Source organism: Esox lucius, chromosome 13 (assembly GCF_011004845.1).
Source record: "Esox lucius isolate fEsoLuc1 chromosome 13, fEsoLuc1.pri, whole genome shotgun sequence".
Classification (NCBI taxonomy): domain Eukaryota; kingdom Metazoa; phylum Chordata; class Actinopteri; order Esociformes; family Esocidae; genus Esox; species Esox lucius.
Genome location: NC_047581.1, coordinates 14,310,111 through 14,337,685, shown reverse-complemented (window position 1 = coordinate 14,337,685; position 27,575 = coordinate 14,310,111). Strand labels below are relative to the sequence as shown.

At 40.6% G+C, this 27,575-nt stretch overlaps 5 protein-coding genes across 6 annotated transcripts; 4 read left to right on the top strand and 1 right to left on the bottom strand.

Annotated features, from left to right (window-relative positions):
* Nucleotides 1-1,133: 1,133 nt before the first annotated feature.
* On the bottom strand, nt 1,134-6,256 carry LOC105014208 (CD209 antigen-like protein C). 2 transcript variants are annotated; one of them, XM_034296586.1, is made up of 8 exons: nt 6,066-6,256; nt 3,327-3,521; nt 2,742-2,822; nt 2,553-2,636; nt 2,323-2,412; nt 1,655-1,794; nt 1,467-1,582; nt 1,134-1,355 (listed from the first exon to the last, which is right to left on the bottom strand). In XM_034296586.1, the coding sequence occupies exons 3-8, from the start codon at nt 2,818-2,820 to the stop codon at nt 1,199-1,201; spliced, it is 666 nt and encodes a 221-aa protein (XP_034152477.1). In that variant the 5' UTR covers nt 2,821-2,822; nt 3,327-3,521; nt 6,066-6,256; the 3' UTR covers nt 1,134-1,198. The 2 variants fall into 2 exon arrangements, with proteins under 2 accessions (XP_034152477.1, XP_034152476.1); XM_034296585.1 differs by lacking the exon at nt 6,066-6,256 and adding an exon at nt 2,106-2,153.
* Nucleotides 5,488-8,387, top strand: LOC105014209 (cytochrome c oxidase subunit 6A, mitochondrial). Its single transcript, NM_001304112.1, is given in 3 exon segments — nt 5,488-5,612; nt 7,801-7,949; nt 8,100-8,387. Coding segments are annotated over 3 exon segments (336 nt in total). The 5' UTR covers nt 5,488-5,509; the 3' UTR covers nt 8,184-8,387.
* Nucleotides 8,388-8,498: 111 nt separating this feature from the next.
* hps4 (HPS4 biogenesis of lysosomal organelles complex 3 subunit 2) lies at nt 8,499-18,613 on the top strand. Its single transcript, XM_010876321.4, has 13 exons — nt 8,499-8,805; nt 9,154-9,236; nt 9,380-9,470; nt 10,378-10,521; nt 11,110-11,217; nt 11,359-11,475; nt 12,290-12,384; nt 12,648-12,720; nt 14,133-14,269; nt 14,447-15,167; nt 15,525-15,651; nt 17,295-17,406; nt 17,570-18,613. Exons 2-13 carry the CDS (start codon nt 9,208-9,210, stop codon nt 17,739-17,741), a joined length of 1,926 nt encoding a protein of 641 aa, XP_010874623.2. The 5' UTR covers nt 8,499-8,805; nt 9,154-9,207; the 3' UTR covers nt 17,742-18,613.
* A 201-nt stretch (nt 18,614-18,814) lies between these two features.
* si:ch211-170d8.2 (uncharacterized protein LOC571755 homolog) lies at nt 18,815-20,788 on the top strand. The gene is made up of 3 exons (XM_010876322.5): nt 18,815-19,571; nt 19,767-19,911; nt 20,041-20,788. Exons 1-3 carry the CDS (start codon nt 19,160-19,162, stop codon nt 20,384-20,386), a joined length of 903 nt encoding a protein of 300 aa, XP_010874624.2. The 5' UTR covers nt 18,815-19,159; the 3' UTR covers nt 20,387-20,788.
* A 717-nt stretch (nt 20,789-21,505) lies between these two features.
* On the top strand, nt 21,506-22,909 carry pop5 (POP5 homolog, ribonuclease P/MRP subunit). The gene is made up of 5 exons (XM_010876320.3): nt 21,506-21,585; nt 21,665-21,807; nt 21,879-22,028; nt 22,234-22,317; nt 22,510-22,909. Exons 1-5 carry the CDS (start codon nt 21,566-21,568, stop codon nt 22,599-22,601), a joined length of 489 nt encoding a protein of 162 aa, XP_010874622.1. The 5' UTR covers nt 21,506-21,565; the 3' UTR covers nt 22,602-22,909.
* The last annotated feature ends 4,666 nt before the right edge of the window (nt 22,910-27,575 follow it).

The window sequence follows — 27,575 nt, the reverse complement described above, 5'->3', positions numbered from 1 at the left end:
CCATTTCACTGTAATTGTTGTCAATTGATCTTGTTATCCTGACACTTTCATGATCTAAACATAGAATATTGTTTCTCAGTTTCCATACAACTATGCATTAAGAGTAATGCAACAGTTACTTATCATTTTGAGCAGTTGGATCAATTGATAGTTAGATCATTGTAATGAAATGAATAGACAGTGAACTCAAATGCAATGTGTGAACAGCGTTGTGATATGGTAATGTTATGTTGTGTCATTTTGAATAGGTGATTATAGCTCAATGAACAATTTATCTTAGGTTTATGTGTATTGTGTCCAAGCAATTGGAAAAAGTGTTAGTTTTATAAGAAATTTGCATTTTGATCATCGGTTGTGAGTTTTGTGTCTAGCGTTTTGAAAAAGGACATAAAGGTTCTGAAATGAGTGCCAAAGTGATTGTAAAAAAAAACGGTAAATAGCCAGCTATATCTGTCATTTGCAAATGTCAAAGCCTCTGTATAATTCTAAGATTCAAGAAATTGTCCCTTTGTCAAATTGTAACGGTAATTTGGCAACAGCACCCTCTTGAGGATCTTCTAGATCTGCCTCTTGTTCCTTCCCATCTGACATATTGCCATGTCATTTACCTATCATGTTACCTCTCTCCATTGTAATCCACTCCTTCCACTTAGTCTTTCTGTCTCTTGCACAGCTAGTAAGACAGTGCACAAAAAAACATGTGATAGCCCGCACTGGTCCAGCTCACTGCTTTGTATTGTAGGAACTGCGCTAGCATGTTCATCTGTTACAACCACTAACAGCTATTATGATCCAATTAATCTTGGTTAAGTAAGATGATCTTGTAAAAACGTATCATTCTATTTCAATCAGATTTCCTATAAATTTCCTAGATTCCCTATAAATAAAGACTTTTCCACCCAAGAGTTCTCCTGCTCAAGGCTTTGAGAGGTCCAAACAAATCATAGAAATACACATATCGGACAAATATCTAATGTACTCCAAGGCAGCTGTTCCATTTTTAATTAAACAGGATTTTATTAACCATTCCAAGTTATCCACTGTTTGCATCTTATGTTCAACATAGCCTGATGCAAAACAATACCATCATTTGTGATGGTTACGCATAGCCACTGAAAGAAATGCCTTCCTGTATCCTAGGAATGTCACCTGGCAGTAGCTCACATCTCGTCATTGGGTAACACTGATGGTATGTTTCCTATTGCTCCTTCGCCTCACAGATGTACAAGGACTGCAGGGTACAGTCTGAATCATTCCAAAGCCTGCGGCGTGTGCGCGGACCAGGATGAAGCTCCCCACAGTCCTCTCCATTCACACGGACGTCCCAGTTGTCTGGTTGCCCCTTATCCCAGAAGCTGAGTAAAAGCAAGTGAGTGAAGGGTTTTACCCATTTGTTGGATGACCATCTTTTAGGGTTGAATACACTATAGTCAGTCCCTACTCTCATCAACCCAGTATTTCCTTACTTTGGTGTTGATCTGTAGTCTGTTCCATCCACCCAGGTCCAGTGCCCCTCTTGAGTTCTCTCCACAAGTCCGATCCAGTAGCGCTGTCCTTCCTCAGACACTTTGGAGATGTAGTCCTAAACAGCGCAAATAGAACACAATTAACAAAGCCCCTTATGAAAGAACAGCACCTCTGAGCCTCGTCTTACCATCTCCTGCTCAGTGTTAAGAACAAGCAGGTGTGCACCCAGCCTGATACATGTTTCCTCTGCATTGTCCCAGCTGAGCTTTGTTTTTGATAGCAGGTAGCAGCTACCCTGGAAGGACACCCAGTCCTCACTACAGGTCCCTATGGACAGAGAGGTCAGGATGTCATGCAGGGAAAAACAATGTATTGCACAATGTATTTTGATTGCCTACTATACAGCTCTGGAAAAAAATTAAGACGCCACTGCACCTTTTTCTTTCCTTTCCAAAAAAGTCAAAAAGGAAGGTTTTGAGTGAGGAACAGAAGCGTTCAATTTGCAGTGGTCTCTTAATTTTAATCCTTCTGGTCCTCACTCAAAACCTTCCTTTTTGACTTTTTTGGAAAGGAAAGAAAAAGGTGCAGTGGTCTCTTAATTTTTTCCAGAGCTGTTTATGTACCAATAAGTCAATCACCTCTCACTGGAATCTCAAATTCATCATAATATGTGTGGTAGATCATATCTGAAAATTACAGGAGAAAGTGAATGAAGGAGAGAGAAAAAGAACAAAACATTTACAATATCTTCGGTCCTTGACTTCCCTTAACGATTCATATAACAAATTATTGCACTTAGTTATTTGGCCCATGCTTTTGAGGTTAACGAGGAAAATACTTTAAACATTACTATACCTGAACTGGATGAGGAAGACGTGGCGGAAGCCCTCATAATCCCCTCAAGGTAACGATGAACATCAACAATCTCTTCACTTAACTGAGAGACTTATGAACATGGAGACAATGACAGGTTTGATTAAAATTACAATATCAGATAAAATTATAAATGACTGGAATTGTAATAGAGAGATTATCTGTCGAATGGTATTTGAATAAAGAAATTTATACAATTGAGCAATCCTTACACTTAATTCCAGTGATGAACAGTAGTATCAACAGGAGCAACACCAAGACACCATACAGAAGATAACCCACCTTAGTTTGTATACCTGAGAGAATATAGGTGGGAATTCTATTAAATATGGGTCATTTTGACAGAATTTAACATGTGTTGGTCCCACTGATAACCTTAAATCAACTGTAGATGTACTTACATTTTTGTGGGAAGATATTCCCTCTGTGGTTACTGTTAATCTCAGAGTGACCAAATTGGTCATACTTTAAGGAATCCATTTCTGTGGAGATATGTTTTCTTTGAAAATTTGCTTTAGTGCTTCGTCAGCAATATGCCCTGACTTTCAATGAGACATGTCCCTCATCCATGCCTTCAGAGATTAATTAGCAACACCTAATCAGGTCTAAAACATTCCCTGATTGGGGGGTTGCAGGTGGCAGTGACAAAATGAAATGGAACTGACTTTGAGGCCCAGACTTGACTGACACTGTCAGATTGAATAGTTAAATGTTAACACTGAATCAATAGAGTCTGTACAATCCTGCCTTAGAAAATCTTGTGGAGTACAACACCATGAACTTAAAAAGCACAAATTGAATTATGGTGTATTGAAATCCCAGCACACAAAGTAAAGGATGATGTATTTAACTGATATTATTGGATTATTCAGTAAAAGCACAGGTTGTAAATTTGCTGCAGGACCCATCACAATTAAAAAGCTACATAGCTGCTAAATTCAACATAATATTTGAACTCGGACATCCATTCTGTAAATATCCTTTACCTCCTTTTTCAGATGATCTTTCCACCTGTCCAGTCTTCTCCTGGTCTCTGTCCAGATGTTCACAGTTGTGTTCCTATCTGGTCTTCTCCTGGTCTCTGACCAGAGGTTCACAGTTGTGTTCCTATTCAGTCTTTTCCTTGTCTCTGTCCAGAGGTTCAAAGTCGAGTTCCCGTCCAGTGTAGTCTTCCCAATGAGCTTTTTTTTTATTATTTTTTTACTATATTCAGACAAAGACATTAAAAAACATTATCAGCTTAGTATAACAATATAGATTTGATACGCTCATGTTCTATCAGCTGTTAAGATAAATGCCTTTAAAAAAAGAAATCTCCTGACCCGTATGTTGGATTTACTCGCCATTATATTTCCAGACTCTAGGAAATGTACCTTAGCTATCCCATCTAACATTACGACACATTTATCAGTTTTACATATGCTAATTAGCTTCATTAGCATTCATTAACTATTAGGCTGTATCTTTTGAACCGTTCGAGTTACAGACACAAAACCACATTGTTTCACCAGTTTCGGCTATCCTTACTTCGAATTAGGAAAACATTTAATGCTTTTACATATACTAGTTTGCCTAGTTAGCGTTAATTAACTATTAGGCTGTTTATTTTGAACTGTTCAAGCTACAGACACAAGACCTGTCATTGGTAACACTTTTATGAACTTTAACTATGTCATGTATGCTAATTACCATCACCAACAGTATCTCTTGAACCTTAAAAAATACAGATAGGTAAACACTATGTTGAACCATAAGTACTTCTATAAAGAGCTAGCAAGCACAACATATTTTCTTCAGGAAATGTACTGCTGTAGTTTCATATTGGCTTTTTATATTGTTTGTTTTCCAACATCTTATGGTTGCTTAATTACTTATATCCACTTACTTCACCATTTGGGGGTTACTCTGCAGATGCCATGCTTATTCTTCCTGTTGCGTATCTTTTTTGCCCTTTCTTGGTTTTTATTCCCTGTTTGTTTTTTCAACTATTTCTCTATGTTGTGTACTATATATTTTTTCTGTTGTTTTTATTTTGTTTCCTCCATATATTCTTAGTCTTTTTCATACAGTTTCTACTGTGTTCTACTTCCTGTTATCTTTATTCTGTTTCATTGTTTCAAACACATAATTTTATTCTCTGTTCTGCTTCCTGTTGTTTTTATTATTTCATTGTTTAATAAATATCTGCTTCCCTCCATGCTCATTGTCCTTTGCCTCCTACATCTCCCCATATAGTGTGATCCGGAAGAATATGTCGAATAATGACATCTACGTTGTCAATAATACAATGCTTCACAAAAACATCTCTGTATATCTGACAGCCTCATTCTGTTATCTTTTGCTCAAAATACCATTCCTCGCATACATACACTTGCAACAATAACCTATAGATATAGCACTGCCTCACCACTGCCTATTTTACTCTCACTGATTGTCTGTCTATTGTCTTATGCAGTCATCTGTTGACTCAGAGGTCTATACGATCACCCACAAATGTCCCTTACCTGAATATTTTTTTATACTTACCAAATTGACACTCTATGGCGGTACTTTGTATATACTCAATATGCTTTAATATTGTCTTACTCTTTGACACATACACAGGCACAAAAACATTTTAGACAGTGGACTGTTGAGTAAGAGGTCTATATGACTATAAAGATATACATTGTGAGTGTACTCTACCATCTACTCTACCATTTTCCTATACTCACCATATTGGAGGACCCTGTCTATTGTTGCTATGTAACTATATTTATTTAATTTATCTTTTTTTGTTATTTGCTATTTACTAAGACAAAGACATCACTTTCACCAAGAAGTTTAAGAAACTGGCTATTATTATGTCTGGAGTGTTTTTGGGGAATCTAGAAACAGACTGCCGGGTTGCAAGAGATACTGACCTAATATGTTTTCTCTCCCAGGCCCCTGAGACTCTGTAGGGATGTGATTGCTGTGAACTCCGAGAGTGTCAGCAAAGCTTTGTTGTCAGTGATGTTGTTGTTTGTATTTTTCTTCCGTTTTAATCTTATGTAGTTGGGTTAAATACCTCCCGAACATTAGGTGGCGGCGATACGCCCTTTGGTTAGTTTAGTCGCTTTAATAAACTCGAAAGCAACAGAAGACATCATTTCCGTTCTGCGCATCAATCAGAAAGGAGACAGCTAAAATGGTTGTGTTCGGAAGAATTTCTCAAGCCCTTTTGCGGTCTTCATTGAGTCAGAGCCGTCAACTCTCTGTCTCAGCAGCCCATGGTCATGGAGAGAAAGCAGGTACATTAAGCCGACTCAGACAATGTTAAAATTACAGGATTTACTGATATGAAGCCGTCATATTTTGCTTTGAGGGCATACTTGCGTTTTGACCTTGCTAGCTAGCTAACGACAGACAGTCTGTAACCAACTAAGGTGTTAGCTAGCTTAACAACTAACCTTAACTAGCCGAGTTCTGCACAGAAACTTCCCCGTTAAAAGGACATTTTGAGAATGTGAAGTCCCCATCCCCAGCTAGATGCAATTTTAATACATTACGCTAACAAATCAAACTAGCTAGGTAACTGTATACTGTAGGTTCACTATTACTAGGTTTATCGTCTGAACCTAATGTCCCACTTCAACCAACAAATAGCTTGGCGTGAATGTAACATTTTGTTAAGCATTTGCAGGCAACGAAGAAACCTAATGATTCAAATGTTCCATAATTGTAATGAAAAATTCGCTAACTACCGTGGCGAATGAAAGGATAGTATAATTAACTTTTTTTTCATAGGGGTCGGTAACCTTGTTCTTCAACTCGTGCAGCCTGGGCCGAGTTATACTTCAATGTCAAACACGTCTGCGTAGGATCCGCGGGGAGCACACCAGGCCCGCACAGCCAGGCGGCATAGGATACGCGCCCCTGGTCAAAATTCTAAATGCGCGTAGCTGCGCGTATGTCAACCGCAGAGCCTCACAAACGATGACTGGTTGGATGGCGGAAGGGGGGAGTAGGGAATTCCGATGTTGTGCTGAAAATCTCCCCCACTTCGCGTGAACGCGCACTCTCTCGATTCTCATTACGGCTCCTTGTTTGCTTGTTGAGTGGACTGTTTAACCTACATGCATACAGTTCTGGAAAAAATTAAGACCGCTGCAACATTCAGTTTATCTGGTTTTACTATTCATAAGTATGTGTGAGTAAAATGAACAGTTTTGTTTTATTCTATAAGCTACTGACAACATTACTCCCAAATTCCAAATAAATATATTATCATTTAGAGTATTTATTTGTAGAACACAACTGGTCAAAATAACCAAAAAAATATGTATTGTTTTCAGACCTCAAATAAAGCAGGCCTCTCCAGGTCTCCATCTAACCATTAGACGACCAGGTGTTGGGCAAAGCTGAAAATTTGACTTGTCAGAGATGACCTTACTCCATTCCTCTGCAGTCCAATCCTTATGGTCTTTTGCATACTTCAGCCTGGTTCTTCTTTGCTTTTCATTGATGAAGGGCTTTTTTCTATCTTTGCACGACTTTAGCCCTGCCCCTAGGAGCCTGTTTCAAACCGTCCTCACTGAGCACTTCACCCCAGCTACTGTTTGCCGTTCTTTTTGTAGGTCTCTTGATGTCACCCTACAGATGTTGAGGGACATTCAAATTAGTTGACGGTCATCTTGGTCTGTGGACAGTCGTTTTCTCCCTCTGCCAGTCTGTAGCTTTGTTGTCCCCAATGTCTGTTGCTTGATATTGTTCTTATGAACCGCCATTTTTTAAATTTTCAAGATGGAAGCAACCTGACGCTCACTGTATCCGTCTGCCAGTAAAGCCAGAATTAAACCCTTTTCTTCACCCAAAGCTTTTCTTTTCAACTATTTTTTTTTCAAATTACCTTTGAGGTTCTACTTACACTGTTTTTGCCATCCAGCTGGTCCTATTGACATCCAGCTGAGCCCCAAATGTATTGTGATCCTACCAACACCTCTGTATATTACTATAAACAAATTGTTGGCAAAATCGGTCATACCTCCCATTTCTTATTGGACTAGTTTTTTTCTATAGTGTAAGGATCACAATTCAGCCATCATTGCTCTGAAATGTTTATCATTAAGCTTCTTGCACTTATCTACAGGCAGTTTTTCTGTTGTAAACCTTTCCAGGTCTGTCTTCCTTGCTGGCCACTTCATAACAGTCCAGTGTTTCTTTTGCCATTACTGGGTGGTTTGATATTTTGCCCTTGGATTGTCTTTCATATTGACATGCAGAGATTTGAGGTACTTGGGATGTCAGTGGTTAGCACTCTAGATTACAGATTTTATTGAAAAATGTGATTACAGATGAAACATTCCAGTTTGTTTTGAACATGCCTCACCTTGCAGTGTCTACACAGAAAATAAAGGTCAAATGAACTATACTAGACACAAGTCTAAAACCTTTGCCTTAGTTTTGTTGATGATCATTTTCCTTTTATTTTGTGTCCAGCCAGAACATGGAAGATCCTGTCCTTTGTGGTGGCTCTCCCAGGGGTTGCAGTGTGCATGTTAAACATGTACCTGAAGATGCATGAGCATGCTGCACATCATGTGGAGCCTGAGTTTGTTCCCTATAGTCACCTCCGCATTCGCAGCAAGGTGTGGTCGAGGTTTCTTTACATGGTCGTTTTTATGAAACCCTTTCTTAGATCATTGACTTTTTGGGGAAAATTCTGTTTACCCATCTTTTTATTTTGCATGTGTGTATATATATATTTGGTAGTGTTAACTTACATCTTCTCTCACCAGCGTTTCCCTTGGGGTGATGGCAACAAGAGCCTGTTCCACAACCCTGAAGTTAATCCCCTTCCCGATGGTTATGAGGGTCGCTAGGAGTGATCTCCCTCCAGACCACCCCAAACGCTGGAACCAGAGTCCTCCCTGCATTCATTACTCTGTTACCGGACCACACTCTACAACAGTTTACTCTATTCAATTGTTTACCTCTGTGTTTGCCACAAGGGACCTTACATGTTATGCACGTTTTGCTGGACCATTTAAGTTGGATTTAACTTGAATAAATCACTTGGAGATTCATTTTGTGGTTATTTTTGCTGTGAAATTGGAACACTATAAATTTGCATAGCTTTTGTGTAGTAGCTACCTGTATTTAGCATTACATTTTGGGTATGGGTAAACTTAGCGCGGAAAGGCCATTCTCTGTTCCGCTGTCGAATGGGTGCTATGTTTGCAGTGACTGAAAGGAGTTTAGAAATTCGTGTCAAAGCAACGCACTGTTTGACCCTTTTTCCTCCTCTTACTTTCACATGACTAACTTCTTGTGACTTGCATTCCTGTTGCAAGCGAGTTGATGGTTTTCTAATCATTGTTTAAAACAAAGTTTGGTAAAGGAAATATTTTAGTATTCTGCTAAGATGTCGACTTTAAGTGTATTATCACCTTGAAAGTGGAAGTTTGCGTCGACATAATTAGGAAGCAGTTGAATGGAAGTTGGGTAAGATCAACTGTTGCTAGCTTCCTAGAGTGACATCGCTGTTTGACTTGTAAAAACGGTTCTGAAGTTACTAGTATAAAAACGTTGGCTTTTTCGTTCAGGGTGTGGTTATTTTTTAAACCAATACATCCCTCGGGTAGTGCGTGTCTGCCCAAAGTGAGTTGTAAGTTGTCTAGACGTACTTGAACGTACGTTCTGTTTACAGTTCTACGTCTTGTGTCTGCGAGGTCTTGCCGATAAGCGAGCGTTTAACGAACATTTTTGATAATGCCGTTTATTGCCACCAGTTAGATTGTCTACGTTAAGTTTTTCATGAATTACTGTCCTTATCAAAATATGGATCTGAAGGGTGAGGGAAAAGTGTGGAAGTGACTTCGAGAGAACAAGAACAAACTGATAGCTATGGCTGACAACACTGTGGCGGACTCCAGGTGAGACTGGCTCCTCTGATCTGAGGTTGTATTATTCTTGGCCGTGTATTAACCATTGATATAATTTCAGCCAATATTCCCTACTTTGTTTTCTGTTGTTAGTATGGTTATATGTTCCACTAAGATGTCTTGGTGATTTGCAGATACAATTACTTTTTCCTGTATGATGGGTCTAAGGTCAAGGGTGAGGGTGACCCTACCAGAGCTGGCATCTGCTACTTCTATCCTGAAGAGGTAGAGAAATGTTCATGTGTCATTTCAGCATCACTTATCAAATTAGTAACACTTGGTTCACTGGGGTAACATTTTTCTTTTATTAAATCTTCATTTATTCAGGAAAGTCTCTGTGACATTAAAACTACATTTTCCAAGAGTGCCCTGGCCAAGATGGGCTGCAGCAAGTCGTTATCTAAAAATTACTTAAGACAGTCTTAACAAACACAGGCACTCCAATTACAAGAAAAACTAAGAAATCCCAGTAATAATTTACACTCAAAAACCGTGTATTAAAAACATTGACAGGTCAAGGAATCAGCCTCAAAATCCTTCATCAATTAGTTAAATACCAAATGAAATGAATAAAAAATACCTCTTGGTAAAAATATCAAGAGAGAAGAAATTGGAAGACCAAGTTATTTCAAAATAAAACATTTTGTAAGGCAATGGGGCAAAGTACATTAAAGTATTTTTTCTAAAATTGTTCACAGGACTTTATTTTGCTGTCCCAGAGATGGTAACCCCCCCCCCCCCACACACACACACACACATTTTATAAGAATAAAAATTCATAAATAAGAAGGTAGTGAACCTAGAATGAATAGAAGTATACCAGTGACTGTATCTGTGGGTGACTAGGAAGGACCAGCCAACCCCAGCATACAAAGTGCAGTGCAATTGTGTGTAAATGCTTTGCAGTTTTAAATGTAATTGCTCCATGGTAAAGGGTGTCATTTGATTTCAAACACTGAGCCGAGGCCTTCATAGACCATGACCATTATATCCATTTTCACATGATGGGGTTGCAAACCTTTTTGTATCACAAATTGGGGTCACAAGGTGAGATGGTTGATACTGTATGTTGACAATCTTTTATCTGGATGAGCAGTGTAAAGGAAGGTTTTTGTGCCTTGTATTCTACCAGACCCCTCTGGACAAACAGGAGCTGTTGTGTGGACAGTTGGCAGGCGTGAGCCGCTGTGTCTCGGAGCTCTCCTCCTCCCCTGTGCGTCTGCTAAGGCTGCGCCGGAGCAAGTTCGCCATCCGAATGAAGGGGGACTTTTTGTGGGTGAGTTGTACCATCACCTGTAATCTGTGTTTCCCTGAAAATTCAGTACATCACAGGTCTGTATGAATAAACCCGAGATTGGAAATGACAAGGTCTGGCCTATCAGATGGTAGGTAAGCCAAGGGGGCAAAACCTAGGTGAGGAGGTGGGCAAAGCCAAGCAGGAGCTAGCGAGATCCCATTGAACAATATTGGCAAGTTCTGGAATGGTTCTGTTAGGAAACGCCTAACCTTGGACTAGAAGGACTTTTGCATGTGTCCAAGAATGTATTTTGCCCAACTCTACCTCTGTTTCATTGATCTACATAATATTTCATCCCTGTTCCCGTTCCACCATCCAGGCAATATGCTTACGCTTCCAAATGGGAGTGGAAATGATGACTGATGCTTCAGATTTATATATTTAGCCATGTGTTCCTATATGACTAAGTCCAAATATATCCATATTTTGTATAAATAGACTGTTTTAATGAGAATGCGCACAACCAAATTCAACTAACACGCAACAGGCTTTTTCAGTGATTATTTTATTTGTCAGTCTCGATCCTCTGTGAATGTCTCATAATTTCTCTCTGTGGAACTTTCTCAGGCCTTGGGCTGTTCCGTGGACATACCAGACGTCAGTATCTGTAACTTACTAGATCAGCTGATAAATCTCTTCAGTTTCTATAACGGCCCTATCCGCAAGAGTTATCAGGTGCACTCATTGCTAATATATATATATATTAGATGTGTACAGCTGCATGTCATGTTAAGTCCTCATTTTTCATTGATGTTCTTTAATAGGCGTTTTTTTCTAAGCATTAATATTCCTCCGTCTGATTTGCCTTGTATTCAGATCTATAGTCAGGAAGATTTAGCAGTTCGATGGGCTCGGTACCTTTCCCACTTACAAGAAGGCACTACTGAACTCCACCACATCTTCAGTTGTTTGAGCACCATTGACTCTACACATGTATGTATCAAGTAATAAAACATTTGCTCCCTCAAATAATATAATTATTTTATTAGGTAGGAGGCACCATTAAAATTAATTTGTGAAGAAACAATTTATTTTAAGTTGGTATCGACATAGTTGTTGCTGTTGTTACACAATTAGAACAAGGAATGTGTAATTACACATTTACTTGCTAAATATTATTCCACATGTGTAAATACTGATTTTAATACACACTTGCTTATTCCACTATGTGAGTATTCATTACATGTTTTAAAGTTACCTGTTAATTATGGTGTTTATTCGTCATAGAAAAATGTGACGGTGTTACATGTAATTACATAGAGCTGCTACCATCATCTGTACGGTCGTAGCAGTGTTGAAACCGTCTTCATCTAATGACCTAAATAGGCATGTACCTGGTAACAGCAGTTCTAACTAGTACATTCTTGTCCCCCCTGATCCATGTACCCTTTGAGACAGGTAATAACAGATGAGTTCACTTTCTAAAAATAACTTGTAGTTAATTGCTAGGTGTGCCTTTTTACAATTGTTTTTTTACCAGGGCCTTGTCTATCATTACATCAAGAATGGTTTCCACACTGGTGCAGCTGTGGAGTGGATATCCGTGGGCCTGATAATAATCAGCAATTACATATCTCAAAAGAGTCAGCAAGTGTTCCAATTCTGTAATAGTCAATTTCGCAACAACTGTGGCTTCCTACAGTTGAATAGTCATTAGGGCAACATATAAAGTGTGACCACAGTCCCTTTCATTGATTCTTTAAGTTGTTGTGTTTGGGTGTTTATATGGGTGTTTTTTGATTCTCAGATTGATCCGCTTCTGCTACTTAAGGCTGCACTCATTCTGCAGGCCTGTCAACGCTGCCCCCTAGTGTTAGCTGGTTGTATACTCTTCCGTGGGAGGTAAGCTGTTGACTCCTTTTTCTAAAATATTCAGTGTGATGACAGATTCTTATCGCTGTCAATATTTTTTGTTTGTTCGCATGACTACATTTTGTTTGCTAACAAGCTAAGAACACAAATCAGTCAAATGTGGTACAGTAGGCCAGAAATTGTCATGGCACTATTTCAAGATGTTCCTTCCTATTTTAGTTTATCAGTGGTTGCAAATCATTTTGGTGGTGACCATACCGGTGACTACAACAAGGTGTCTTCCTGTTCCTCAGGGTTGTCAGCACACAGATGTCCCCTGATCTTACAGTGAAAGTCATGGTTCACGAAACTGAAACATATAACCAGGTATGAGATCAGTTGCTACAAGTGTTGTTGTTTCTGTGATATTAGATTTCAGAGACTCTGAAGTCTACGTTTGATGTACTGTGCCTTAATGACTTTTAATGATTTTTAAAATTACAGCTCTTTTATATGTAGCCCCCTCTTTTTCAGGGGACCAAAAGATATTGGACAGTTGACTCAAAAGCTGTTTCATGGTCAGGTGTGGGCTATTCCTTTGTTATTTCTTAATCAATTAAGCAGGTAAAAGTTCTGGATTTGATTCCAGGTGTGGCATTTGCATGTGGAAGCTGTTACTGTGAACCCACAACATGCTCTCAATGCAAGAGAAACAGGCCATCAGAGAGAGAGCAGGAACATTAGGAGTGGCAAAATCAACAGTTTGGTACATTCTGACCCCAAAAGAACACACTGGTGAGCTCTGCAACACAAAAAGGTCTGGACATCCACGGAAGACAACAGTGGTGGAGGATGGTAGGATCCTTTCCATGGTAAAGAAAAAAAACCTTCACAGCATCCAGCCAGATGAAGAACACTCTCCAGGAGGTAGGCATATCATTATCCAAGTCTACCATAGAGAGAAGACTTCATGAGAGCAAATATAGAGGGTTCACAGCAATGTGCAAACCATTCATAAGCCTCAAGAATAGATTAGACTTCTGTAAAACATTTTGGAGGCAGTGTGATGGCATGGGCATGCATGGCTTCCAATGGCACTGGGTCACTAGTGTTTATTGATGATGTCACAGAAGACAGAAGCACCCGGATTAATTCTGAAGTGTATAGGGAAAAATTGTCTGTTCAGATTCAGCCAATCTCAGTGAATTTGGTTGGACGGCGCTTCACTTTACAGATGGACAATGACCCAAAACATAGTGAGAAAGCAACCCAGGATTGTTTTAAGGCAAAGATGTGGAATATTCTGCAATGGCTGAGTCAATCACCTGATCTCAACTTGATCGAGCATGGATTTCACTTGCTGAACACAAAACTTAAGGCAGAAAGACCCACAAACAAACAATGACAGAAGACAGCTGCAGTAATGGCCTGGCAGAGCATCACAAAGGAGGAAACCCAGCGTTTTGTGATGTCCATGTGTTCCAGACTTCAAGCAATCATTGCCTGCAAAGAATTCACAACAAAGTATTAAAAATGAACATTTATTTATGATTGTGTTAATTTGTCCAATTACATTTGAGCCCCAGATATAAGTGTATGAAAACGGTTGCAATCCCTCACGCAATATTTTTGCTCAACCCCTTAAATTAAAGCTGAAAATCTGCACTTCAGGTTGTTTCATTTCCGATCCATTGTGGTGGTGTACACAGACCAAAATTATGAGAAATGTGTCAATGTCCAAATATTTCCAGACGTAATTGTATATTTAGTGACAGGTCTTGCACTTGCTTATCCTCTAGGACCAGAGAACCAATGGACTTAGTTCCTCCAGCTCGTCTGGCAGCTCTCTACCCAGCCCAGTGACCTTTACCACAGTGTTCCTGACTGATCCAGAGCTACACTATCTGCACTCTGCTCCTGTGGACCGAACAACCAGGTACTCCACCCCCGCCTCTGAAAGACATCTCCACCTTCCACTGTAGAAAATGTATCTGTTTCTGATCAACACAAACTAGAGTGAGTTCAAACTGCCACATGTGCCTTTGTGCTCAAATGCGAAAGGGATTATTTGGAATGGTGAGTTCAAACTGCAGAGCCTCTTTCTGCCTTACAGATCCCAGTCTACTCAGTCTACTCCAAAGGAGGTCAACCGACCCAGGAAGTCCCGCCTCCTGTCAAGAACCCTCTCTGACACGCCCCCCAGTGATCCGCCTGAACCTGATCCTGCCCGCCCCGCTCCTCTGTCCCTTCACTGTCCCTCCACTCCCGGGTCGTCCACGTCTGATGACCTGCTGTTCAGTCCAAGTCTGTCATTTCACACTCCCCCTGGCCCTCTCAGCCCCTCACCGAGCACAGTCTCTCCTCAGATCTCTTATCATTCCCTGCCCAATGGAAAGTCATCCCATGAGGTGGAAGAGGGCGTCACAGGAGGTTTGCACGACCAGAGTTTGGACAGCTTAGAGGGTGGGGACAGTGAGTCAGGTTTAATAGGAGTGGGGCCAGTGCAAAGCTGTGACATACCACATGACTTAAACAGACATAATGGAGATAGTATGGCACTGGATGGAGAGAAGGCTGGAGCCCTCGGCTTCAGAGGTCAGAACTCCCCAGGGTGTGGCAGACGGAGGACTGGGATTGTGGCTGACGAGAAGGAAGGTCACAGGGGTAAAGTTCAGCTTGCTGACACCGGGGATGTTCCCCCCGCGCCCTGCGAGAACTCTTCAGGTCCCCCCCTCACCACAATGACTCTGTACCAACACAGGGTGAGGGGGCTGGTCCTGGCACTACTGGTGGAGCCACACTTCCACAACGACACTGCAGCAGTCGAGGAAGTGGTGAGGACGGCCTGTATATGTGTGTTCCCCAGTGGTCCCCTTTCCTGGACAGCCATCTACAGCTCCGGAAAAAATTAAGAGACCACTGCCCCTTTTTCTTTCCTTTCCAAAAATGTGGAAAAGGAAGGTTTTGAGTGAGGACCAGAAGCGTTCAATTTGCAGTGGTCTCTTAATTTTAACCCTTCTGTTCCTCACTCAAAACCTTCCTTTTCGACTTTTTTGGAAAGAAAAGAAAGAGGTGCAGTGGTCTCTTAATTTTTTCCAGAGCTGTATATTGAAATTTTTGCCACTATTACAGCCATTTCCTATGCCATGTCAAACCATTTATTGTGCCCTCATCGTGTGCTTCATCCCCAGTATCACAGCAGCCTGGCATCACTGAACGGCCTGGAGGCCCATCTGAGGACCACTGCTCGGGGGGGGGCTGGCCCACAGGGACCCTACACCTTTGCTCACTATGACTGTATACAGAACACACTCACGAGTAAGACACTAATATCCTCAGAGCTCTCTATTTTGGAAAACCGCTATTTATTCTAAAGCTATACAGTTCTGCATGTTCTTCAACTTAACCTGTCTTTGATTTACCTTTTCTTTCTCCCTTTGTCGGTTTTCTTATCTTACTTTTGGGCGGATTAGTCAGGTTGTGCTCTGCGTTAGCTGTTTGGTATGTTTTAGGGCATTTGGTAGTACTTAACAATAATTTGACTTAATGTTTTAATTTGCACTTATTTAGAGTATATTAGCTGTCAAACGATATATATATTTTTTTTTATTATGTAGGTTTTTCTGGATTGTGTGACTCAATGAGCTGTAATTTAAGATTTTTCGTTAAAAGGAATGGGCAATACAAGGGGGAAAAAAACAATGCCAGATGATTAACTTCATGAGTTTTGCCCCCCAAAAATTATATGCTAAATTTGGTTACTTGGGAAAGTACACATTCTTTAACCTTGAAATCTCCTTGTTTTTACATGGCATGATATAAGGTGTATTAGGTATATATACCTGTTTTGGATATTCTCACTGCTTTCAGAAAATGTGATTAGAAGCGAATATAGAAACAGTGATGAACTCTTGACAGCGCTGATGTGGTATTATATATATTAAATTTCAGTGTTTTGCTTTAATGGTCGTGCGTGTATGTGTGGTAATATTTCAGTGTTTTGCCTTAATGGCCGTGCGTGTATGTGTGGTAATATTTCAGTGTTTTGCCTTAATGGCCGTGCGTGTATGTGTGGTAATATTTCAGTGTTTTGCCTTAATGGCCGTGCGTGTATGTGTGGTAATATTTCAGTGTTTTGTTTTAATGGCCGTGCGTGTATGTGTGGTAATATTTCAGTGTTTTGCTTTAATGGCCGTGCGTGTATGTGTGGTAATATTTGTGTTTTGCCTTAATGGCCGTGCGTGTATGTGTGGTAATATTTCAGTGTTTTGCCTTAATGGCCGTGCGTGTATGTGTGGTAATATTTCAGTGTTTTGCCTTAATGGCCGTGCGTGTATGTGTGGTAATATTTCAGTGTTTTGCCTTAATGGCTGTGCGTGTATCTGTGGTAATATTTCAGTGTTTTGCTTTAATGGCCGTGCGTGTATGTGTGGTAATATTTCAGTGTTTTGCCTTAATGGCCGTGTGTGTATGTGTGGTAATATTTCAGTGTTTTGCTTTAATGGCCGTGCGTGTATGTGTGGTAATATTTGTGTTTTGCCTTAATGGCCGTGCGTGTATCTGTGGTAATATTTCAGTGTTTTGCTTTAATGGCCGTGCGTGTATGTGTGGTAATATTTCAGTGTTTTGCTTTAATGGCCGTGCGTGTATGTGTGGTAATATTTCAGTGTTTTGCCTTAATGGCCGTGCGTGTATGTGTGGTAATATTTCAGTGTTTTGCTTTAATGGCCGTGCGTGTATGTGTGGTAATATTTCAGTGTTTTGCCTTAATGGCCGTGCGTGTATGTGTGGTAATATTTCAGTGTTTTGCTTTAATGGCCGTGCGTGTATGTGTGGTAATATTTCAGTGTTTTGCCTTAATGGCCGTGCGTGTATGTGTGGTAATATTTCAGTGTTTTGCCTTAATGGCCGTGCGTGTATGTGTGGTATTTGTAATGAGTGCCTCTCCTGTCCCCATGCAGCCAACCTGTCTGGCCGGCCAGGGGGAGCCCAGGAGCGTTCCTTTGTGAGAGCAACATCACTGCTCCACTCGCACTTCTCTCACACTGAAGCACTACAGGAGGCTATTGTCAGGTTAGTATGACTGGCAGGGGGCTCTCTCAACATGATTACTCCCCCTCTTGTCCGATAACGGGGGAAGGGGAACAGGCCATCGTTATCCTGTTTGTATGATCTTAAAAGATAAGTCCTTGGGTGTTTGCGCAGAGTTGTAACGTGCGTCACATTTCTAACACAGAAATGCCGGCGCGGCTGTGTACGCCACGCGCAGTGTGGCCCAGGAGACGTACTTCCTGCAGCAAGGCGGAGCGTTGAGAAACTCTGGCATCCCCAACCACCAGGACAGTGCTTTCTCCCTGCCCAGCAAGGCCCGACACAGGTTACTGAAACACGGGGTCAACCTGCTCTGACCCACTGGGGCCAAGAGAAGTGCAGTGGCACCAGTATCTGTATAGTTCTCTGAGTATATTCCTCTGAAAAATCATTTCAAACAATGTACTAAGTCTAAACCTTAAGTGAAAATATATACACTCTGTAAAGTATCTTAGTGAATGACATGATTTAGAAGAACTAAGTTCAAGTTCTACAATGTGTTATTAATGTGTACATGGCCATCATCTTGGTCGACACTGCAGGCACTTTTCACAAAATGTTAGGAAAGTCCAAACCAAACACAACATAACGCCATTATATAAAATACTTGAGTTGTGTAACCAATTATGTGCAAACATCATGAAGAAATAGCATCTGCTTGGTTTCCTAATCACTGTAATACTGTTCATTTGCATAAAGAAATCTACTACACCTAAACCTTTATTATATTGTACCCATAAATAACACTGTCTGTAGAAAAATTGTTGTATGTTTATTTACTGATATCATGTAGTACTTTTTTCTACAGTAAAATATTCTTTACTGATGTGAACTTTTTGGTTTTCTAAGTTTCTTGTTGATTTTTGCCAAAACATTGAAAACCGGTTTAAAAAGCCAACATCAATGCTTTTCAAATAATATAATATATGGAGTTGTTAACTATGATTGACTGCTCTTGGCTGATTCTTGGAGGAAATAAAGCTGTCCCTGCTGTTAAGGCTACATGTATTGGTAAACTATCTGAAATGCATTATTTCAAATAGGATTCTTTCAAATAGATCCGCTGTAAATTCAGACCAATATATGGACTGATTATATGAAGTATCTAAACTGCGCTTCTAAACTGCCGAGGCCATCGTGGTCTCTAATGACAAGTTGATAATATAGTAGCCACAGACCTCCAGCTCAAGGTTAAAAAGAACAGTACCCGAAGTACTTTACTAACACTGAAATAAAAACACTGGACTTGTTATTATCATGTTAATTATATTGCTTTGGGTGATGTGGACGAACAACGCTTAAATGGCAGTTGATATGAAATGTAATATATTTTGGAACTGTATAACATACAGGACTGTGCACGTGAGAATATCTATGTAGAAAGTAACCTTTGTTTGTGTGCCCTCGTCTTGCAAATGAGACCATTCACGAAGATCCAAATATAGTGTAATTAGAGTCATTAGATACGTAGCTGAATTTGAATGACTGGGGTTGGCGATCTCGGGGCTTCTTATTATGCAAGCGCATTTTATGGGCCTGTGGGGTGCAAATGGGTGGTTAGGGGCACGAACAAAACAGGGGGGTGGAGAAACAGAATTCAAATTCTAAGTGGCAGAATGCTCCCATTGTCAGTGGAGGGGCATATCCTTTAAACCACGGAGGTAGGGGTCCTTTTCTGAATCGCTGCTTCACTGGACGGAGGTGGTACAACTTGGAGCTCTACGGACCCACCACCATGGCTTCTACCACCTGCTCTTGGATTGCCTTATTTTTCCTGGCTGTGACTAATAGTTTTATTGGAATACAGTGCCGTGTGGTGCCGGAATTACTGTCAAAGTCGTCTGGTTTTCTAGATGGACACAAAACTTTACCCACAGATATCTTGAGGCGATTGCGAAGGGAGAGCGTGGATACGCAGCGGCAACATTGCGCTCTGTTAGCAGCGCCTTGGGTGGAAACCAACACGATCCCTAAGGATTTGGCACAGTTACATCGTCTTCGGGTGCTTTCAATGCCCCAAGATGGTTTACGGCGTGCGGTTTTTCCAGAGCAGCCGCTTTTCCGTTTTGTCAGACGGGTCTATCATTGCTGTCAGTTAGGTTTCCATTGTAGAGGCGTCAAGGGGATTCAGGGTCGTATCAGTGGAGGTAGGAATCTAAATTCAGCCCTTTCAACAACTTTCTATGATATTCATTTTGCCTACTATTGGACGAAATACTCTAGACATACTGAGGAGAATCCAATTTCCTTTTAGACATACACTTTTCCAAAAAATCTATTCTAGTAACATGAGTGGTGCTTAATATAGAAGCTTTATCTTATTTTTCTGTTTTTCCTCCTAGATACAGAAGTGGAGTTCCTTCTCAGTCATGATGTTCTGTCAGTGACAGTTATGAGAGCTGAGATTCATATCCATGTGATAAACCCCCAACACCTGAATATAGAGCCAGTTCTTCCATACATGGCTAAGCGCAAGCTTCCAACACGGTAAGAGTCTTGGTCGGCTTGGTAGTACACTCACTTAGCTGTCTTACTGCAACTGAATATGAAAAAGTTGTAACTATTCAGCTTAAGTACTGTGGGTCCTGACTCCCGTCTTAACCTTTACATTCACAGATACAGTTTGGGCTTAAAGGAGAACATCCTGGAGCTTCGTGTGGATCTGCTGTTCCTATTCCAAGGTCTTCAGGAGGCAGCTGGTGGTGCCAGAGGGGGGCCAAGCCTGGTTCACATGCGGAAAGTGGGGGAGCTTTCAAGCGGGGGTCCTCAAGGAAGGCCAGGAGCTCCATGGTCTCTGCAGGACACCAATACTGATATGTGGGGGAAGGGCCTGGTTCCTCTGCTGACGTCTGTGGAACTGGGCCTTGCCCTGAACTGTGACAGGGGGGGAGTGGAGGTTTCTTGTGAGCACAATGGCGTCCACCTATTACACTCTCCATTCATAGCTCTCTCTTACAGATGAAGTTTACAGACACCAGGACTGTGCACTCTGTCACATTTTACCTACAGCTGCTCCATGACCCAATTTCCATGTTGTCTCTAATGTCCTCAAGTCTCTGAAGCTGCATTTATCTTTAATTCAAATTTTTTTTAGGTAAAGGTGACAGATGTGATGTCTTCACTACATGACTTTTGCAATAACCGTTTGTTACATACTACCCCAAAGAGTGGATATACATAACACCCTACATGTTGGGTTCTGTGCACTTCAGCAAATGCTTGAATATATTAACTTATCGGTGTTTATGTTTTGTAAAAAAAAAAGTGTGTAAAGATGTAAATAGTGTATATAATCACATATGTTTATTGGAAATAGTTTTTTTCTTAATTGAAACTCAGTCTTATTAAATGTGTTGAAAACATGGCTGATGTGTTTTTTTTCTTGCATTTCACAAAGTGGTTCTAGTGATGGGCGTTTCAAATCTTTTTGTTGAGCTGGCTCTTGGCTGTGTTCACCTGAAAGAGTCACTTATTTGGTTCCAGAACAGCTGTTTAAAGTGATTCAAAATAAACTTTCACATAGGTTACATCTTACACGTCTTTTTATTAGACAGTGTTATTTTCTTTAACTAACGTTACCGAATTGAAAAAATTGATGTGGGTCACAAAGACATACTCGTCCCATTGTTTTTGATTCTGCTGTGCTGATGTACAATATGTACTAAATATGTTCCCACCTTATCTGCAAATAATAGTTAGAGGGGGAAACATTTTAATTAAGGAGCCACATGAAGAGCTTCTTTTATAAATGCAATTCGGTTCCCAACGTTTACCAAAAATAACTTTTCAAAAAGAGCTGTTCGTTCGAGAACCACCAATCACTAGAAAGAACTACCTGGACCACTAAGAAACCAACTAGTGGCCTAGCCAAAAACACGCTGACCCTTTAATGATTTTCAAATATTATTACATGACTTATAAAAGGTAATAATAAAAAGTGTTAATTAGTAGAGTAACTTGGGGAAAAACGCCCCCCTTGATGGTTTGAAATGTACATTTTCTTAAACGATTTAAAATTGAATTCATGTCAATTTGGAAGTAATACGTTGGCCTCTTTTATTGTGAAAATGTACACGTTTTCGTGACCCGGAAGTGTTTTTCTAATGTTGCTTCCAAGACGCGCTGTGAAGTATATGATAGAATGGTTCGATTAAAATCCAGGTAAAAGTTGTTGCATTTACATCTTAAAAATACCTATAATTCTTAAGTTGTCACTTCTGATTACCGACTTCCTTCACAGATATTTGCTTTGTGAAGTTTGCGTATCAGATCAGAAAAATCTGTTACTTTTAGATGACCGATCCATCTACAATGCTGCCAAAGCGGCAGTGTCTCGGGTCCATGGTGACTATGGCTTTGCACTCACCAGCATCGGATTCTCAGGTATGATAATCTTTTGTCCCATTGTGTTATGCATTCCAACAAGTCATTTAACCCGAGTACATCTCTTTCAGTAAAATATCTCAATGCCCACACTGGAATTGTGTTCCTGCGCTGTCGGAAGAGCCACTACAGACTTATCTGGTCTGCTTTGCCGTTCATCACCAGTCTCGAAAACCGTGGGCAACGAGTGCCATGTTTTCTCAACTGTTTGCATGTCGGGGGTAGGACAACATTTTTTCCTTTTGTATAAACAACTTCCAACTGTTATTTGGGATGTAAAAATAACACATGCGTATTACATACATGTATTTTCCGGCTGTAGTTTCCTTGACAACATCATACAAACACATTCGTGGCCCTGAGCATGAACTAACAAATAGGCAGCACATGGTGCGTATTTTATTATGACTGTTATCATTTATTCAGGAACGATCCGAACATGTCAGAACTTTCTGGTCCGATACAATACACAGCAGCTCCATCGGATGCTCCTCCTCTGTCAGAGTGAAGGTATGGGATGCGTTATTTTTGTTGTACCACAGTTATGGATGCATGGTTTTCTCATTCGTGACAATCTGCATTTTACTTGTTTTTTTCAAAAGCTAGAAAAAGATTGCAAAAATAGGCTATGATTTGCATACAAGCTTCAGATATTTGAATACAAATAATTGTGCTGTGGTGTTTTTGCCTTTCCATGTGCAGAAGAAAGATCAGAGATACGCAAGGCAGTACTGAGCTGCACATTAATGAAGGACACAAATGTTGACTATGAAGAGAGTGAAGAAGAGGATTAGTGAGTGACACCAGACTGATTGTGTTGCTGCTTGCAATGAATCTCCTCTGTAAATTTGTCACACGTCTGTAAATTACAGCCTTGTGACAGACACTACAGGTAGTTCTGTCACAGGGCTTAATGGGATAGAGCCTGATATTTCAATGCAGCTGTTGAATTGGGAATGCAGCTCAGTTGGGAGCTGTACACATCTGTTCTACATCAATTGCTTTGCTATTTCAGTTACGTTTGTAATAATACTTAATGTTACTTCTCTTTGGTATTTTTGGAATGCCAAAAATAAAAAGGTATTCTAGTAATCCAACCATTTACTGCCTCTGTCTAACTCAAAGCTTTCAACAATGACCAAAGAGGGGGATTATCAGAATCAGCTTTATTCGCCAGGTATGTGTACACATAAGAGGAATTTGACTGTGGATAATACAGGCTCACAATGTGCTTACTCATAAAAATCTTAAACAAAGGACACTCAACAAGAGTCACCCACTGCAATATACAGTCCACATAAATACTCATAATAAACCAAAACAATAACATAGTAAGACTGATGAGACAATAGTACAATGAGCAGGGTATAAAGGGTGCTGGAAATAAATAGTATCCCGAGTCAAATTCCTCTTATGCGTACACATACCTGGCAAATAAAGCTGATTCTGATTATAATTTAGTGTAATCTAGTTCTAACATTTCTGTTATCGGGAAAGCTTGAACATTTCTCTATAGGTCTTTTGACTAATCTGAACAGCTCTGAAAAATATCTTATTGTAAAAAGTTCTGGTGTGCATTTAGCAAACGTTTTAGTAATTCTGTCAGCATGGCCACTATTTTTAAAGTCAGACAGCTTCCTGTTTATTGTAAACGCAACAATTTAGTAAAAAAATGTTTTCTGATGGCTTAGGCACATTTTTTGTAACTATTGGCTATTTTAACTCTACACACAAATAAGAAAACCCTTCACCAAATCAGCAAAATATTGTAGTTCTCTTGCAAAAGCTAATAAACCTTGCTTAACTCTTCAAACCTTCGTAAGAATTGTATTTCAGATCAAACTGTTAACACAAGCCATCACATTAATAAGCACACAATGCGCCAACTACACACTGATGGCATGAATAAAAAACACATTTGGCTTTTGCTTTCTCTGTGCACAACGTAGGCTATGTCAGTTTGATGTCATACTTTTGTCATAGTTCTGTAAACATACAGGGATCCAAACTTCAAGTATTGGTGTTTATTTGCACACATCAAAACAAACTCAAGTGTTTTTTTCCAAGTCAAGACACAAAATGGTAATTTCACTAAGAAGAAAAAACAAAATCAGTCTACATTGTGTCGTCTCTCTGGGTCTGGCCACAAAATTTTGTCTACATGCAATGTCCTCCAGTCCAAGGCACCGGGGAAAATATATTCTGGAAGGCAGTATCCAGCCCTGACATGATGCCTGGTCAATATCCCCACATGCCTCCTCCATTGCCTGTAAAAGGGCTATGCATTGATGGGAATGACAGTCATAGACATTGCAGCGCCAGGCAGAGAAGAACTCTTCTATTGGATTCAAGAATGGAGAGTATGCAGGGAGGTTGAGTACAGTGAAGAGTGGGTGATCTGTAAACCAGTTGCGGACCAAAGCAGCCCTATGGAAACTAACATTGTCCCATATGATGACATATCTGGTCTGCTCTGGTCTCTGAACATTAGTGAGCATGTCATGTAAGGTGTCCAGGAATGTAATGATGTGTGCAGTGTTATATGGGCCTAGGATTGCATGATGGTGAACAACACCATTTTGACTTATAGCTGCGCACAGTTATGTTACCACCACGTTGCTCTGGGACATTGATTATGGCACGGTGTCCAATAATGTTCCTGCCACGTCTCCTTGTTTTAGTGAGGTTAAAACCTGCCTCATCCACAAAAGGCAGCTCATGGCATCTGCCTCTAGCTCCATCACTCTCTGGACACGACAAAACAAATGCAGCACAGCAGGCCTAATGCACAGCACTACAGTATGCACTTCCAGATTCAGTACCGATGATACTATAGCTTACCTGCACATAGTCATATCGCGGTTGTTTCACACGTTCACTGTTTCTTTCAAAAGGGACTCTGTAGATTTGTTTCATTCGGATTCTGTGGGCAAGTACACGACATACACTCACCTAAAGGATTATTAGGAACACCTGTTCAATTTCTCATTAATGCAATTATCTAATCAACCAATCACATGGCAGTTGCTTCAATGCATTTAGGGGTGTGGTCCTGGTCAAGACAATCTCCTGAACTCCAAACTGAATGTCAGAATTGGAAAGAAAGGTGATTTAAGCAATTTTGAGCGTGGCATGGTTGTTGGTGCCAGACGGGCCGGTCTGAGTATTTCACAATCTGCTCAGTTACTGGGATTTTCACGCACAACCATTTCTAGGGTTTACAAAGAATGGTGTGAAAAGGGAAAAACATCCAGTATGCGGCAGGCCTGTGGGAGAAAATGCTTTGTTGATGCTAGAGGTCAGAGGAGAATGGGCCGACTGATTCAAGCTGATAGAAGTGCAACTTTGACTGAAATAACCACTCATTACAACCGAGGTATGCAGCAAAGCATTTGTGAAGCCACAACACGCACAACCTTGAGGCGGATGGGCTACAACAGCAGAAGATCCCACCGGGTACCACTCATCTCCACTACAAATAGGAAAAAGAGGCTACAATTTGCATGAGCTCACCAAAATTGGACAGTTGAAGACTGGAAGAATGTTGCCTGGTCTGATGAGTCTCGATTTCTGTTGAGACATTCAGATGGTAGAGTCAGAATTTGGCGTAAACAGAATGAGAACATGGATCCATCATGCCTTGTTACCACTGTGCAGTCTGGTGTTGGTGGTGTAATGGTGTGGGGGATGTTTTCTTGGCACACTTTAGGCCCCTTAGTGCCAATTGGGCGTCGTTTAAATGCCACGGCCTACCTGAGCATTGTTTCTGACCATGTCCATCCCTTTATGACCACCATGTACCCATCCTCTGATGGCTACTTCCAGCAGGATAATGCACCATGTCACAAAGCTTGAATAATTTCAAATTGGTTTCTTGAACATGACAATGAGTTCACTGTACTGAAATGGCCCCCACAGTCACCAGATCTCAACCCAATAGATCATCTTTGGGATGTGGTGGAACGGGAGCTTCGTGCCCTGGATGTGCATCCCACAAATCTCCATCAACTGCAAGATGCTCTCCTATCAATATGGGCCGACATTTCTAAAGAATGCTTTCAGCACCTTGTTGAATCAATTCCACGTAGAATTAAGGCAGTTTTGAAGGCGAAAGGGGGTCAAACACAGTATTAGTATGGTGTTCCTAATAATCCTTTAGGTGAGTGTAATACAGAAATGCTCACATAGTGTATGTTTTGGAAGGTGGTGTCATCCTCAGTTATGCGCTGCTGTATTTATCGTAGCCTTATGGAATTATTTGCAATCACCATATTGACTATATGGGTCTCTTGTTCTGCAGTGAACATTCTTCCTCTGCCCCCAGTATCTGGATGTCTAGCAATCCTGTAAAGTAACAATTTCTGTATTTTTACATGTATGGTATTGTTGTGTTTCTCATTTGAGTATGGCAGTGCTACAAAACTTAATGTAAAGTGACTGTACTAACCGATTCTCATTTCGAAATGTCCTTATGATGCTTGCTACAGTGTAGCGGCTCAAGTTAGGCTGAACCCTTTGGCCAGCTTCCCTCAGGGTCATTCCATGGTTGGTTACATGGTCCACTAATGTAGCTCTGATGTCATCACTAATTCTGTTTCTTCCTCTTATTACCCTTCCTCTTCCCCCTCCTCGTCCTCTCCCTCTCGCATCTTCACCTCCGCGTCCTCTTCCTCCTACTTCTTCACCTCCACGTCCTCTTCCTCTGCCTCCTCTAATTCTCACTCTTCCTGCTCCGTCCATTGTACTCCACACGGACAGCTCACCTGTGGCTTCTTTATAGTACTTAGGCGGATTGCAAAGTGAACTAATTATCTAAAACAGTTTTCACATGTGACAGTGTGCCAGACAGTTGGCAAAATAGTGTAAATAATAGCCATACATGTGTATAGTTTTTTTAGGAGTGTGTTGATCATTTGGAAAATGAGTGTAAAGCACTGAGTTGTGTTTACAGTTCCGCAAAATGAGTGCTGTGCAGTGGATTGTACCTACAGTTTTGTGTGTTACAAAATTGCAACCTGAGTGCAAAGCAGTGTTTGTGCTTTTAGTTTTGCAAACTCAGTGAGTGATTTTGCTATAAGTATTAATCGTTTTAGAAATTGTGCTATGACAATCACGGTTAAGGTTTAAGCATTCAGAAAAAACTGTAAGTGAATGCTGTTTGAGGAAGAATTGTCATTTTCACACTTTATGAACCGATTACAAACTCATTTAGCAACCAAAATGACTATGCATATCTTCATTTTAAGGATTCTTAGGGTGAATCCTAACTGAAACCAGATTTTAGCTTGAGGGGGCGAGTGAATAACTGCTTACTTGTGTGATATTGCCCACAGTTTAATGCAGTGTAGACTCAAACCAGATTGTTCAGTCACCGTGAGGTGAATTAGCCAACACTCCCTTGCTTGGGCAATTGTATACACGAGAGAGACCATGTAAAATGTAATTCAAGGGCTGAGAGTGTAGGGCCAAGTAGCTGTCAAATTTGTGTCTGGAGCGCAGCGACATTCCAGCTGAAATGTCCCATCTTTGGAAGAGATCAGGGTAATCATATCAAGTGAGTGCACCGGAAGGATTGACATTTGTCATGGTATATTGGCCATTAATTATGAAAACCGGAGGTGTCTTACTGCTGTTATGCACCAGTTACCAATGCAATGAGAACAGTAAAAAATATTTTTAGATATTTGTCATATCCATAGTATACGTCTGAAACACCATGCTTTAGCCAATGAGCGCGGTTCAAACCACCGTTTTGATCCTAACCAAAA

Coding starts and splice junctions, on each gene's coding strand:
- LOC105014208 (XM_034296585.1), bottom strand. CDS start 2,820: ATGGATTCCTTAAAGTATGACCAATTTGGTCACTCTGAGATTAACAGT. Junction 1,795..2,105: donor ATTTGAGATTCCAGTGAGAG/GTGATTGACTTA, acceptor CTCTGTCCATAG/GGACCTGTAGTGAGGACTGG. Junction 1,356..1,466: donor GACTACAGATCAACACCAAA/GTAAGGAAATAC, acceptor GCTTTTACTCAG/CTTCTGGGATAAGGGGCAAC.
- hps4 (XM_010876321.4), top strand. CDS start 9,208: ATGGCTGACAACACTGTGGCGGACTCCAG. Junction 11,476..12,289: donor GCACCATTGACTCTACACAT/GTATGTATCAAG, acceptor TTTGATTCTCAG/ATTGATCCGCTTCTGCTACT. Junction 12,385..12,647: donor TGTATACTCTTCCGTGGGAG/GTAAGCTGTTGA, acceptor CCTGTTCCTCAG/GGTTGTCAGCACACAGATGT.
- si:ch211-170d8.2 (XM_010876322.5), top strand. CDS start 19,160: ATGGCTTCTACCACCTGCTCTTGGATTGCCTTATTTTTCCTGGCTGTG. Junction 19,572..19,766: donor TCAGGGTCGTATCAGTGGAG/GTAGGAATCTAA, acceptor TTTTCCTCCTAG/ATACAGAAGTGGAGTTCCTT. Junction 19,912..20,040: donor AAGCGCAAGCTTCCAACACG/GTAAGAGTCTTG, acceptor TTACATTCACAG/ATACAGTTTGGGCTTAAAGG.
- pop5 (XM_010876320.3), top strand. CDS start 21,566: ATGGTTCGATTAAAATCCAG. Junction 21,586..21,664: donor ATGGTTCGATTAAAATCCAG/GTAAAAGTTGTT, acceptor CTTCCTTCACAG/ATATTTGCTTTGTGAAGTTT. Junction 22,318..22,509: donor CCTCCTCTGTCAGAGTGAAG/GTATGGGATGCG, acceptor TTCCATGTGCAG/AAGAAAGATCAGAGATACGC.